At 37.3% G+C, this 15,005-nt stretch overlaps 7 protein-coding genes across 7 annotated transcripts; 2 read left to right on the forward strand and 5 right to left on the reverse strand. All coding sequences in view use genetic code 12, as the record gives it.

The window, feature by feature from the left end:
- Positions 1–1,132: 1,132 nt before the first annotated feature.
- EPL1 (Epl1p) lies at positions 1,133–3,754 on the reverse strand (the record flags this gene model as incomplete). The annotated part of the gene is made up of 1 exon (XM_064996560.1): positions 1,133–3,754. One exon carries the CDS (start codon positions 3,752–3,754, stop codon positions 1,133–1,135), a length of 2,622 nt encoding a protein of 873 aa, XP_064852632.1.
- Positions 3,755–4,591: 837 nt separating this feature from the next.
- DASC09_029580 (SUR7/PalI family protein) lies at positions 4,592–6,523 on the forward strand (the record flags this gene model as incomplete). Its single annotated transcript, XM_064996561.1, has 1 exon — positions 4,592–6,523. The coding sequence occupies one exon, from the start codon at positions 4,592–4,594 to the stop codon at positions 6,521–6,523; it is 1,932 nt and encodes a 643-aa protein (XP_064852633.1).
- A 456-nt stretch (positions 6,524–6,979) lies between these two features.
- DASC09_029590 (Sec9 protein) lies at positions 6,980–8,446 on the reverse strand (the record flags this gene model as incomplete). The annotated part of the gene is made up of 1 exon (XM_064996562.1): positions 6,980–8,446. The coding sequence occupies one exon, from the start codon at positions 8,444–8,446 to the stop codon at positions 6,980–6,982; it is 1,467 nt and encodes a 488-aa protein (XP_064852634.1).
- Positions 8,447–9,764: 1,318 nt separating this feature from the next.
- On the reverse strand, positions 9,765–10,115 carry DASC09_029600 (uncharacterized protein; the record flags this gene model as incomplete). The annotated part of the gene is made up of 1 exon (XM_064996563.1): positions 9,765–10,115. One exon carries the CDS (start codon positions 10,113–10,115, stop codon positions 9,765–9,767), a length of 351 nt encoding a protein of 116 aa, XP_064852635.1.
- A 126-nt stretch (positions 10,116–10,241) lies between these two features.
- DASC09_029610 (uncharacterized protein) lies at positions 10,242–11,000 on the reverse strand (the record flags this gene model as incomplete). Its single annotated transcript, XM_064996564.1, has 1 exon — positions 10,242–11,000. One exon carries the CDS (start codon positions 10,998–11,000, stop codon positions 10,242–10,244), a length of 759 nt encoding a protein of 252 aa, XP_064852636.1.
- Positions 11,001–11,202: 202 nt separating this feature from the next.
- On the reverse strand, positions 11,203–11,490 carry DASC09_029620 (uncharacterized protein; the record flags this gene model as incomplete). The annotated part of the gene is made up of 1 exon (XM_064996565.1): positions 11,203–11,490. The coding sequence occupies one exon, from the start codon at positions 11,488–11,490 to the stop codon at positions 11,203–11,205; it is 288 nt and encodes a 95-aa protein (XP_064852637.1).
- Positions 11,491–13,655: 2,165 nt separating this feature from the next.
- On the forward strand, positions 13,656–14,477 carry DASC09_029630 (T2 family ribonuclease; the record flags this gene model as incomplete). The annotated part of the gene is made up of 1 exon (XM_064996566.1): positions 13,656–14,477. The coding sequence occupies one exon, from the start codon at positions 13,656–13,658 to the stop codon at positions 14,475–14,477; it is 822 nt and encodes a 273-aa protein (XP_064852638.1).
- Positions 14,478–15,005: the final 528 nt, after the last annotated feature.

The raw sequence follows: 15,005 nt of genomic DNA on the forward strand, positions 1-15,005 counted from the left end.
GAGCACCAAAGGCAAGAGTTGATAGGGAACGAGAGGGATATAATTTCTATTTATTGTAACATATACTGTATATCTATTGTAAGATTAAGTATTCATTAGATGAATACTTTCTAAAATATCATATAGCATACCACCCTAACCTAGCACTCTACATATTTCAACATCCGATGCCTAGCAATCTATGTAATAATAATGATAATAATAACAAGAAGAAGAAGAAGAAGAAGAAGAAGAAGAAGAAGAAGAAGAAGAAGAAGAAGAAGAAGAAGAAGAAGAAGAAGAAGTAGAAGATGAAATTTTAATACACTGCATTCCCAGTACTCTGTATAATATATCTGGAAATCTGTATAATCTAATGAATATGAATAATTGACGCCTACTAGTTTGTACGTACTTAATCTAATTAGCACTCCACATAATCAATCTAACCTGCTTCACTTGATCCCAAAAGTTTGGGTCTGCCTGAGTATGAGTATACAGTTATTTATATTTGGGAAAATGTAAACTGATGATATCCTGAAAGCTCACCACGGTGACAAAGACACAGTGTGTTTGATATCATGGTACTGTGAAATACCCACAAATAACTGATCATATAGACAGGAAAATACCCTCAAAAAATCACCAATAACCGATAATGCAGATAGGAAAATCCCATCATCAATAATTGATAATACAAATGGGGAAAAAAAAAAAAAAACAGCAACTCTGAAACAATCATCAATGATTAATGTACAGACTATAATGTATATGGAAAAAAAACCAACCACCAATGCCTAATATATATATATATATATACTCCTCCCTCCTTATGATGCCTTGAACAATCATCATCAACTAATGTACAACCCATATGATCGATATCTTGAAATACCACCAATAGCTAATATAACACTTACAAATACCCGGCCGGTGAACCTATATCATTAATCAATAGTAACTGCTATATAGAAAAGATGGTGCACTCATATCAACCTTTCTGATCAACATGAGACTACCCTAATATTAAGCACTCACACGTACATTTCAAGCCCCATTTATCATTAATGAAAAACAAATAAATTATTAATATATTAATATAGTACACATATAAAATTGAAAATTGAAAAGTAATGAAATATAAACACAATCTTCAAGTGACAGTAGTGGAAACCATAGGATTTGCAACAGCAGTCCCCAGGGCAGGCTCATCTCCGCCTGAATTCTCATTGCTAAGTCCATTGGCAATGGAACTTTCATTATTATTATTATTAGTGGTGGTGTTATTATTCTTGGTGGCGGTGGTGGTGGTAGTGGTAGCGGCGCTATTATTGTTGATAATGTTATTATTATTATTATTCTTCTCTCCATTTTGTTGAGCTTGACGTTGTTGAAGCCGCTGCTGTTGCATGAGTTGCCATTTCTTTCTCGTTTGCATCAACATTTGTTGCCGCTGATACTGGGCATCCCTAAAAGAATCATACGCTTTGGATAACAACATTGACCCAAACCGTATCAGTTGAGTATCGTTGGAAATACAATTGAGTTTCGATGGATCGACCCCAAACGGCGATACTCTCGCCTTCATCAGCTCGGAGAAATCAGAATCAAACCGCCAGCGAGAGTCATGGCGCAAGTATTCATCGACTTGCGAATCATACACGTCACATCCGTTCTCCAGCTTGATCTTTTCGGCCAATAACACTTCTTGACCAACCGTGGTCAGCACTTCTCCATCAGTATCGTTGGATAAAGCAGTCGCCAGGTCATCTTCTAATCCATCAATGAAATCACTCAATTGAAAATCAGATTTCTTAATTAACCCCCGTCGATCAACCATCACTCTACCACCCCGACCAATTCTTTTCCGTAATCTAAACCGCACATCCGAAACGTTGGGTTGGAGATCTTTGTCATACGGGCTATAATATTCAAGCTTGATTGGGTCAGTAGGCTGGCGATGTTGATGATGTTGATGATCTTCTTCATTAACGATATCCAACAAACTATGCAATTTCTCATTATGGATGGGTTTCCCATCGACACCATCAAATAACCCAATGGTTCCATCTTCGTACCGGCCCTTGGAGAAATTGTACCGGGGTTGTTGTCCAAGGTAATTGGTGGTCCGAACTTCGTATAAACTCGAGACGATCGAACTATATGGTAAATGACTGTATTCTTTAATATCGACATTGGTACCCGATAATTCAAAGAATGGATTCAACGAGTCATCGGTAAGATTAATCCAATCGGCATTGTTTTCCAACATTTGCCGCTGCCGGAGCTTTTCATTGACCAATCGCTCGATCGAGTTATTCTTATTGGTGAGCACCCTATTAACGGTCTCCAATTCGATATCTGGGATCTTGGACGCTGGTAATTTAACGTAAGGTTGGGCAGTGATATGGGTAGACGATTGACGTTTCCGATGGTCATCAATGGCGACGTCTTGGGTCTTGGCAGTAGCTGCAGTATTGTTATTATTGTTGTTGTTGGAGTTGTTGATGTTCGATGATGATGTTGAGGACAATGATTTTGACAATTTATTGAGTTTTTCACGTTTATTATCTTCTTCTTTGGGTTGAATCGATGGTGGGGGAACAATAATCTTCTTCTTTTTATGTTGTACCAAATCTTCTTCTTCACCCTTGATTCCCAATTCACGTTTAAGTGATTTGACTTTACACCGGTCCTCAAACACTTTCTTTTCCAATTTTAAAGATTCTTGTCGTTTTAATTCTCGCTGAGATACAAGCGATACCAACATTTTCACACTCTTCAATTCCATATGCAATCTTCGGAGTTTTTCTGCACTTTGTAAGTCAGTTTTTCTAGTTTTCCGCTGCTGTCTGAATTCTCTTCTTCTAAAACAAACATAAGGATCATCATCATTATTTTTATCGGCTGGGTCTTCGAATTTTAACGGGGGTAAGATTGGTTTACCGCCTCGCGAAATCCGACGGTCTTTCCAATAATCATACACCGGTTGGCCAAACTCTTTCAACAATACTTCTAATGACCGAATAGTTTTCTCCCGAGCCGTCTCGTTTTCGGGATCGAGGACGGTGATAAAACTTTTGACGTGCAATTCTTCCTTTAACGATTTTTTCACCGCAGCTTTCGAAGTAGGGTTCGGAGATAAAGCATATTCTTTGATCCGGTCAAAGCTCATGATTTCTGTAGGGTCAATGGTGATGAACGGCTGTTTTTCATCGATGATGGTTTCATAAGTGTCGACAATCAATTCGAATTCGTCTTCCAGTAGTGGTTTGGATTTACTATTATTATTATTATTATTGTGATGATTTTCGTTGAATTGTTTAAGAAACTCATCATCTTGCTCATCCATACAATAATGGATACCTTCAGTATCCTCGACGGTGGCCGAGGTTTTAAGGTAAGTGTTGGGTAGTTTATAATGCCCGGTATAATATTGTTTAGCATCCTTCCATAACTTTGACGCATCGGGGGTGGGGATGAAATATTTATTACTATCTGCCTCTTCCTGTAGTTGTTGTTTTTTCTTTGGCTTATCCAGCTTTTTAGGAGGGTTGGCAACATCACCAATCATTTGACTGGCCATGATCCGCTGCAAATGGACTTCGGTCTCTTCATGCTTCTCGACCCCGGTTTCCACGTGCTGGAGCTCCCGCTGCTGGTCCTCTTTTTCGAGATCCGGGACCTCGCTTTGCCGGAGGATCTGGAGGGTTTGTTTGACGGAGATCTTCCGTTGCCGGAACCGCGCACCGACAGACGAGGGAGGAACCGCCATGTTCTTTATAATGACATTTATCTAGAGAGCAAAGTGTTGTTTTTGTTGTTGTTGTTGTTATTATTGGTATTGGCTGTTTTGTGTGGTGTAATAATATATTCAATATTAGTAACAGCGCACACCCAAAAAAAACAAAAAAAAAACAAGAAAAACTCAGCGATGTGAAAAAAAACGGGGGGCAAAAAAAACAAAAAATGGGCAGGTGGGTGGCGAACAACAAGCAAGCGATGGGCTATTTTTGTTCGGCTAACAGTGATCGCAAATATAACTTATTAGATAATACCAATATATATATAAGTGAATATATATATATATATATCTATACTATGTACCGTACTGGCTGGTTGGTGATGGACGCGCCGTGGTGTTGGTTTAAAATTTTTTTCCCCGTTGATTGTCGTGTTGACGAGAGCAACAACGAGAAAAAACACAACAAAATTCGTCGATTTTTCCCGCCCGGTTTGCTGCGGATCCCCGCCGGTGGGCACGGGAAACAGGGGTGAGATGACACCCCGGAGGGTGCTTCAACTACCCGGAAATCACGTGTATTTTCACACCACGTGCTTGACGACAGATAATGCAACAATATGCATACATCACACAGAGAGAATTTCTGCAAGGGCTTTTAATATGTTGCAGCATCCTGATCTGAGGATCAATCACCCCAAGGCATACAAGAATGCCAGGACCCGAGTGGCACTGTTTGAAATGCAATCACCACTACCGTTTTAAGTGTTAATGGCATTTTTTTTTTTTTTTTTTTTCTTCTTTCTTTCTCATATCAAATGTTTCATCATTCATAAATAATAACTTTTTTTAAATCAGAGGTATCATATAATGGTCTATAAGGCTGCCTTAGTAGTAACAGGTCTCCTACTAGTGGCCCTTGGCCTTCAAATACTACCGGTAATATCTGTCCCCATCACCACATCAATATCCCTTTGCTCATATGATGATGACTACAAGTTCGGGATGTTTGGTTACTGCTATTCTCATGAAGGTTGTTCATCAGTACAAATTGGTTATCCCAATTCCATCCTTCAGCAATTGACGGTATTTTCACTACCCTGGCATTCTCGCTCCTCGCTTTCCAAGCTTCTTATTGTTCATCCAATAGCCTGTGGCTTCACCCTAGTACTATTCATCCTGACAATATTCCTTCAATTCGACTCGTACAGTCTTGGACTTCTTCTGTTCCTATTGGTCTGGGGTATCCTTAGCTTCTTGGTATGCCTCTTCTCATTCTTGGTCGATATTCTCTTGTTCTCTCCACATTTAAGCTGGTGTGGCTGGGTGGTGTTAGGATCAACGATTCTCATTGCCATATGCACCATTGGGTTATTCATCATGAGAAAAGAAACGTCTAGCAGAATTAAAATGAACAAAAACAACGAGAATTTGAATAATATCAATAATAGATACTCCCTCCATGGATTCGAATACGATATGAAAAATGAACACTACGATAACCATAATAATGGTAATTCATTCAGTGCCAATAGTCGAGATGAGCTTGTACATGAAAAACCCAGCTTGCAAAGTTTCGTCAACCAGGAAAACTCTTTGCCCCAAGCAGCTCCCACTAGTTATCTTAAAGTCAACTCCGCAAATTTCAATGATATCTTGACCGTCACTGAAACCATCTCCAATGATTCAAGATCCCCCACTGAATTTGATACTCAAGACCAATTCAAAAGCCATCATCAAGCCCTCCCCATGGTCCACGATATTATTTATCATCAACCTCCGTTCGAAATCCCTAGCAATACCAGTCCCGACTCCATCCAAAACTCCTCAGTTTATTACTCGACTCATGAAGATCCCGCCCAGGCAGCTCTGGCGTACATCTCACGAATTTCCCTTAAGGCCCCGGTACCTTATCCTTTATACCCAACTCAAGACCATCAGGTCCCTCCACCTCCTGATATACCTATTCCAAATACCCCGTATCCAATGGATGACGACCCACGGTCCAGTATGAGATTACCAAGTGAGAAACAACAACAACAACAACAAAAACAAAAACTTCCTAGTGAAGTGCTACCAGATGTATCAAATTCATCACAAAAAGTCAATTTGTCATCAATGAATAAGCAAAAGGAGCATGAAAACATTCATCTCAAACCAATGATAAACAAAAATAAAGGTATTTCCTCGCTAAAGTACGGTCCAATTGGCGATTCCGATATTTCTGATTCAGAGAGCCACAGTAGACTAAGTGATGTCAACACTAGTGTCATTAGTGAAGTGATTTCTTCAGGTGAAGCATTAGAAATTAAATTACCGGGAATAAATACCACCATGATGAATACTAGAAGAGCTGACCATCGTCCAAAAAACTTGACGCTCGCCACTTCGAATTTTCATAAAGATGGCCGCACTGATCTTTTGAATATCTCGCCAACTTTGCCATTGACTCCTCATAAATCTGGGTTCTTATCATCAATTTCCGAAAGTTTGAAAAGCCCTGAAAAAGAAATTAGCATCAATAGGATTCTACGAAACCAACAAGGCCTATTGTCTGATAAATTACACCATAAAGAAATCACAGAATTACCAGCCATGAACACCGGGATCTCTCAAATTGATCCAAATTACCAAGCGGTATCATCATCCAAACCCATTGCCAACTCCATGCAAACGTACTTGGCAGGTTACGAGAGTAGTAAAGAAAGTTCGCAAATTGATTTCAGATCATCAGCGTCCAAAACCAATTCCATTAGTTATAAATCCGATAGAATTAAACTTACAAAGCTGGATTCCAAATAATCATTTATGATGCTACATATATATATACATGTATGATCTCTTCAATTCTTCCTTCATGTTTTATTTTATTTTCTTCATTTCTATCTCATTTGATGATTCATTTCATTTAGGCTCAAAAAGTTGTTTTTTTTGTTTGGTTAAATTTTGTATTAATAGATTAAATATAATAACTGTGGTATATACTATGACTTTTTGTTGTTGTAACTATTTGATGAAACTTTGTAATCATTCTTCAAGGAGTTTATAATTTATTACAAAATATTAATCAACGAAGGAAATAAAGAGAATATGTTAATGAATAAACAAAAAAAAATAAGGGAAATGAAACATAATATAACCAATAAAAGAAATTGCACGAAATGAAAAATAACACAAAACATTGAAAGTTGTAAAAAGAAATAAGAGAGCTAAGAAAGCCCAAGAAACATAAAGACATGTGTGCCAAACCAAATAGCATCATCCATGAACTATTCTCTTTAAACGTGCGGTATTTTGGTCAACAGAAATCGTCACATTGTCAAGATTTTGTTGCATACTTTTCATTCTTATATCTTGTCTCTCAAGCTCATCTCTTTGGGCATTGGCCAATGTTTTCAATTTTCTAGCATAACCATGGATTTCATTCAAGTTGTTATGAATCTTATCCTCTTGCTGTCTGGCATAACTACCTTCCCCTTCATACGAGTATTTACTATAGTACGCCTCATCTGGGGCCTGGTATCCACGAGCCTGGTTATTATTGTATGGATTATTTTTACTACCACCCAAATTCTCCCGTACCCGACGTTCAGAATCTTGGAATTCTTTTTGACGAGCATTACTCTGCTGTTGATCAGCAATCATATCGGACCGTTGTTTTTCTTCACGCTGTCTTAATTTATTTTTCTTATTAAATGGGTTCAGAGGAGCCTTGAAAACATTGGCAGCGGTTCGCAACTCTTTAGCATATTCTGTCCCCAAACGATTCAGAGTCTCTGCTAATCCTAAATTATTTTCCGCGTTGAATAGTCTAGCAGATTGTGACCCGAGCATCCCCATGGTGTTCTGGCCCGATTCTTCGGCTTCCTTGGCCAAACTCAACGTCCGTTCAGTGGATTCGATGGTTTTATCTCTGGTGAACCGCAATTCACACTTGATGTCTTCTAGCTCTTCATCGTCTTCTTCTTCCTCATCACTGTAAACTTGTGATTGTTTCTGTTCTTGTTGATAAGTATAATTTCCTGGTGCATTCAAATCGTCGGCATTAGTATCCTTCACAGCATTTAAATCATCGGCATCATAATTAGATCCATAAGCATTATTGTTATAATTATTTTGTCTTTTTTGTCTTTCCATGACCCTTCTTTGTTTGAATTCTTGATACGATTCTTCGAAAACTGGGGCCTGTGGTTGAGAAGACCGAGCATTCATTTGAGGACGATACCCTCTCTGGTACCCATTTTCTGAACAGTTGTCTTGATTTGGAGGATAGTCTTGATGATCACTATAATTTGGAGCTCTTCTGCCCTGCTGGTTTTGTCCTTGAAAAGAATTATTTGGACCCCCGTACTGTTGTTGTGCATTGTTTGGATCATTGCGCTGTTTTTGCCCTTGATATGCATTATTTGGTGGACCTCCACGGTGCTGTTGCCCTTGGAAGTTATTAGCTGGATCCCTATGTTTTTGTCTTTGTTGCTGACTATTATAGAAATTATTTGGACCTCCTGGTGCTGGGAACTGACGATGCTGTGGATGATATTGAGGACCCCGTCTCATTTGCTGTGATGGTGAATCATAATTTGGACCTGGACCTCCTTGATGAGGTAGTGAATCATTGCCATTCATCAGTCTAGCATGGTTTCTAAACGATGAAAACTTATCTTCTGGCACTGACATCATCGAAGCATAAGGCCCCTCGGCCATTCTTCCAGGGTTGGCCGCCATAGTATTATCTTGTTTTCTGAAAAATCCCATCCAGACTATTATCAATATTATTGTTTATGTTTGGAGTACATATATACATATATATATATACGCCCTTGAATGTAAATATAGAACAATGAAACCTTTGTGTTTCGTTACGGCCAAGGCGGGAGGGAAGGGGGCCTGATAAAGTGGTTTATATACATGGGTTGGACCCAAAGATGGGGATCGAAGCAGCATAGTAGCGGGACTAAAAAAAAAAAAAAAAAATGAAGTGTTACAACGCGAGACACATATCGCTCTCCCTTGCGCAAATAACAAAGGGGGACTACCGTTAGTTTGGTGGTCAATTTTTCAAGACATTCATTGGACAGGATAATAAAAGTGGCTTTGGACTTAAGCGAGGGAGGAATGGGGGATGGTATTGTATCACCAATGCTATTTCCATAGTGTAACCCAGGGTCAAGCCACCATTAAAGTGTAAGAGGTAAATAAATTCTGCAAAAAAGACCACCTATGACTCTCATGATGTGACTCATTAAACCAAATAATTGTTTCTGGGGGATTTCATCCATTCCTCATTGAATTATCAGCACTTTTATGATAATATTGTCTCGAGATACCAACGGGACGGGTTTTTATTCCTAAGCACATGCAGTAGGGTGACCATGTATTTATCAACATGCATAAAAATACTCATAAAACTCATTTTTATAGCTAAATAATAATGCCAGTACGCTAAATGAAAAAGAAATTTAAACCAATGCTTTTGCCCTCAAATAAATGGTGGGCAAATCATGCAAAACATCCATGAAGAGTAACGACAAAACACGTAGTATTAGAAGACTCTCATTCTATTGATTAATGTGAGAGCCAACTTATAGTACGCTTCTAAAATAATGCTCGAAAAAAATATTGCATGCCATTAAATATTCTCAATGAATGGCTCCAAAAGCGATTTTTTATCATCTGTTAATCTGTACCATGTATTGACTGCTTATTCGAAATAGAACCATAAAACCACTACTAGTCCAGATAAACAATAAATGGTATGTGATTATTTATACGTAATTGACGATTCAGTAAGACTTCAAATAGATAATAAGAATATAAGGGTAACAATGATGGAAGAATAAGTTAGTTAGATAAAAGGATGGACAGATAAAGATCCGGAAAAAAATTAATCGAAAACTGAAAAACAGAGATCGGACTTCTGATTATTAAGTCAAATCCAATTTATATGAGTCCGTTCAGACTCAACATCAGTGCATCGGCACTCAACTAAATAAGCTCCGAGTGTAACCAAGCGGTAAACGTTCCCTTGCTGCTATTTTTCGTATTAGAATTCTCCTGTATCCAGTTCAACACCACCTCTTGCCATCTCAGTGGTAATTATTGCAAGCCCGGCAAATTTTATACAGTCATTATCCCAAAGCATCACTGGGCCATTGTGTAAAATTTTTGGGGCCAAACTTTTGTCAATATTCAAAAGGTATTCGAGCTTTCGGTCGTATTCTTCTGCAACAAATCCCATCAATTTTTTTATACTATAAGTTTCTTTCCTCAGTTCATAAGATTTTCTGAAATCTTGAGCGAAATCTGGATCATACACCCTCAAAATAATATTCTCAGTAAGAAAATCCATTTTGGGCAAATCTGGAAAGAATTCATAGCAGCGGGCAGTACTCATTGAGATAATATGTGACACGCGACAAAAATATGGATAAAGAACTTTATTGCATTCTTCATCGTACCTACCTCTACTATTTCCAACCAAATTCAAAGGACCGCAATATCTAGATAGCGCTGTCAAACGCTACACTTTGTTAGACTTAATCCTTTCTGTCTCTTTTGTTGATTTTTTCAAAATTCTTCTTAATCTGTCAGTTTTCAATGTTGCGTTTTCAATTTGCTCATCTGAGTAGTTCCCGCAATGATAAATCAAACTGGTCAATGCCAAAATTAATGAGAGCTTCCTGTCGTCATTTTTGAATATTCTGTACGATATCTTTATTGGTATCTTGCGGACTTCCAGAGTCAAATTTTCTACTTCATGTTGGAGCTTCTGCCACTTATCTTTTTTCCCCATCGAGTTTTTTTTGTCATGGATATATTGTTCCTTGGTAATTGTCTTGTAGAGGCTTGTCATTTTCCGTCTTCTATTGCAAACTTTTCTCCATTTCAGGCCAGTTTTTTTCTTAATTTCTCTCGCTTGGGTTTGTAAACCGACATCATTGAAATCATCTTTTAACATGAAAATAATAGTCGTGAAAAAATCTGAAATAACAAAGAAATCGTGCGATGCATTCACCATGTTTATCACTGCCTCACGGATTATTGACTGACTTTCAATAACACCATTATGAATAACCTTATGTAACCCATAGTTTTTTATTTCAAACGACAAGCAAAAACATACGCGTTGATACTTCTCGCCATACTCTATGGAAATATCAGGAAGCACTGCTAGGTTCTCGGGACCTTTGAAACATATTTCAGAGATATCACGACATCCTTCATCAAACTCCTCAAGAAAATTACAGATTCCTTGCAAAACTGTATTTTGGAATTTCATACTTATTGTAGGCTGATGTACATGGCGTGTACATCTTCATGGTCTAACACAAGGCCAAAATAAGTTCGTGTAACGTGAATGCATATTGCTGTATTTAATCCCTTTATCAAACCAAGATGATGAAAAAGTATCTTCATAAAATTCACCCAAACTATCAATCAAACCAAGAAAATAATCTTCCGAAATTTCTTCCAATTTCGCATCAAAATGTTCGTAATAACTGTAAATAAATGGCTGAACTCACCCCAGGCTTCGAGGTTGCGCCACTAAAAGTCAATTTTTTATGAGACAATGGTACGGGCATATTTAAGAAGAGTTTGCATCTCATTTTGGAAAATTCCAAGGCATTTAGCCCATATAATTCAGTTCTATCATCGATATCTTCCTCGTACATACAAAGGTCAACGCAAAGTACAGGGGAATTTCTGATTCTGGCGATCATTTCATTTTTCGCGGATGCTTTTCTTTGTTTATAACTATCATCTCCCATCTTGAGCTGAAATTGTTTGTCCTATACAATTTTCTTGATCCTAAAGACTTTTCTTTATTTTAATCTATAGAAATTTTTTAAAAGAAAGGACAACAGCTTTGACAGGATTGGGGTGCAGCACCTCCATTATTGCAAAGATGACTTGTCACAGGCTTGCTTGAAAAGCAAGAACAATTGAGCGACTACATAAAAAGAAAAATCATACAAGGGATAATGCTATTATTCAATATAAATTTAATATTGTAAAGTAAAAAAAAAGAAGAATCGCAATATATGAGCTTAACTTTCTATGAACAAAAAAACAAAAAAGCTTACAGTGGATGTTTTTCTTTTCTATGCAAGAGACCAAACTTTACTCCCCAGATTTTTCTTCTTTGTGTTTTCATCTTCCCATTCATTTATTACTCCTAGTTATTGAACTTTTCTTCTTTATTTAAGGTACTATCGCTATTTTGTCGACCAAAAATGAATTTTATGAGCATCGGTGTAAGAATGTTGAGGATTTGAGATCATCATTTACTTGGAAAATTGACCCGCTCCTTAGGATTTTATTACGTGAATATATCCTTTTTTTTTTTTTTTTTTCATTTTTTATTAATGCCATATCATTTTTTTCATACGTTCTGTTTGTTTTTTCTTTTTATTTAAAGCTCTACTTCGCGTTGGAAATTGTGATAGTTCAATCAGAGGGTATTTCTGCATCGAGAATTGAAATAATAAAAAGCAAATCATCAGCTGTAGTATATGAAAAAGGTATACGAACCACTTAATTGAAGAGTGAAAAAAGATACTGTAAATAATAATGATGGTTATTGGCTAAAGCAAGTTTGTTTTGGTGGCGTTCCCACTATTTTTAATTTCAATACCCGTTTGGTGTCCTGCATTCTCGCACATTGCAGCCCCTGAAACGTCTATGAGGAATAAAAACCAACGGCCATCAAAGAAAGGAAAAAAACCGTGGAAACATTAATCACTGGTTCATGAAGAAATTATTTTGCATTCTTATTACCTTATGCAATAAGGCTTATTCAAAATATTGGAATATTCCATTGTCGGGAAACTGTTCCGGTGTATATCACAGACCCTGGCGTATATTAAAAGCATGCCAAGCACTTGCTGGAACCCTGAGGTGTAGTCTGTTATAGAGGGTTGAAAATACATATCAGCAAACTTTGGAGAAATTACATAAATTTGTAGAAATCAATAGGTTGAAGCTTGCCGAATCAGATGGTAGGGCAGCTCATTTCACTGAATGGGGTGAATATGCAAATACATTCCCTCCTCTGGACATTTCTAAACGGTGCCAGGCCTGGTATCTAAATCAGTAAAGATGCCAAAAAGGTCAAAGCTCCAGCAATTAATATCAACAATGCAATGTGTCAGAGACTAAAAAGGTTTCATCTAAAAAGGTGAAACTTTCAGTAGTTCGCGACCTATTGAGTTTCCTGAGCTCCAAGAGGACAATAGACACGGAGCTACTCTGTTTAACCATAATTGGGTAATTTATTGTCAACTTTTATCTCATATGTACTATTTTTATTATTATTATTAATTTTATTATCATCTTAAAGTAATTTGCGGCGCATTTATCACCATGGAGATTAACAATGGCTCAATATTGCAGAAAGAACCGATTGTAAAGTCCGTCTGGTAGTCCAATTTCAATATCAACGTTTTTCATTTGTCACGATTCTGCACGGCAGTAATCAACATGATCCAAGTCATCTTTGATAGGATCTACATATCATCCAGAAACGGAAAAAAAAAATAGAAATAACAACCCCGTGGCATTGTTTAATATTACAATCTATCACTATCACTCACCTGAGGTCTCTATGGTCATTTTTCTTTTAATTATTCTGATGTTTACGGTCTCTCTTGCTTGGGTCCCCCTCGATGATTATGACAGGACGGTGCATGTTCTAAGCCTCACTAGTGACAGCTGGAATTTTCCCACCCACCCACTGCAAGACATGCATCTCCCCAACATGGACACATCGTGCACGCCTAATTTCATCCGTAACAATGCTCGACGACTATCTCCAACATTTATTTATATAAATATATGAAGCTGCTACTTCCAAAAGTATTTCACACAAACTATTTTATTGATATTTACTATCTACAAACAATATATATTCAACAAATAAAAAACAAAACCAACAATGAAGTTCATCTATTCTATTCCAGCACTTGCCATTTTGCTTTCAACAGTTGATGCCTCTCCAGTTGCTCTTCCACGTGTTTTCAAAAGAGATTTGGATTTGACTCTCACTCAATCTCAATGTACTTCTTCTGAATCTCAAGCTTCATGCTCCACTTCTGGCTCTTCCAGCAGCGACTCTTGTTGTGTTGAGACCGAAGGTTTGATCTTACAAACCCAATTCTGGGATACAGATGTTGCAGGCTCCCCAGAAAACACATGGACTATTCATGGATTGTGGCCAGACAAGTGTGATGGCTCATACAATTCTAATTGTGATTTCGCTTCTGAAGTTAGCAGTGTTGCTGATGTTTTGCAAGACGCTGGTGAAACTGATTTGGTCAGCTACTTGAGCCAATATTGGTTGAACGACGATGGTGATAATGAAGAATTATGGACCCACGAATTCAACAAACATGGAACCTGTATGTCTACTATTGGTGATGATTGTTATGCTAGTGGCACTGCTTCAAACACAAATGTAGTTGACTTTGCTAAGTTGTTAGTTAAGACATACCAAGGCTTACCAACCTACCAATGGTTAGCTGATGCTGGAATTACACCATCTTCTTCTCAAACTTATTCTGCTGATGACATTTCCGCTGCTTTGCAAGCAGGGTTCGGTAACGAAGTTTATATTGGTTGTTCCGATGGAGTCTTCAACCAAGTGTGGTACTTCCACACCGTTCAAGGTTCCTTATTGGATGATGATTTGGTCAAGATTGATGCAGTTAGCCAATCAACCTGTTCCGGTGATGTTAGTTATCCACCAAGATCTGACTGATTATTTCACAGCCAATTTTTTCATTTCTGATGAAGGACTAACTTCCTCTGTCAACTTCTTTCATTATTCCGCTTACTTTCAGCTCTCAGCTTTTTCTATTTTAAACAATTTTCTTAATTGTTTTCTTCTACTTTTTTTTTTTTACTATTTTGTTACTTTTTTTACTATTTTGCTACTTTTTTTTCAAATATACAATTGATGATGCCAAAGCTATTAATCAACTCTCTTCTTTTTGTAAATCCCTTGGATCTTTTTTACAATCATATTTTTATTAGCCCCATCTTTCGATACTTTCGAAAATAGGACTCGAAATATATAATACGCTAATACATACGATTTATTTAAAGTAGCATAATATAATTATTTTTAGATGGTATAGGCATAGGCCTGTATAGTAATAAGTTTTACTCAAAGTATTCTTAAACCTTCAATATTTTGGACGCTATTCAACGTCAAAAGGAAGCGTTTTTGCATACTTTGATATTTTATGTAGAAGAAATTAACCAAAAAGTGAGAAACAAAAGTACA

Source organism: Saccharomycopsis crataegensis (genome assembly GCF_037102585.1).
Source record: "Saccharomycopsis crataegensis DNA, jcf7180000000083, whole genome shotgun sequence".
Classification (NCBI taxonomy): domain Eukaryota; kingdom Fungi; phylum Ascomycota; class Saccharomycetes; order Ascoideales; family Saccharomycopsidaceae; genus Saccharomycopsis; species Saccharomycopsis crataegensis.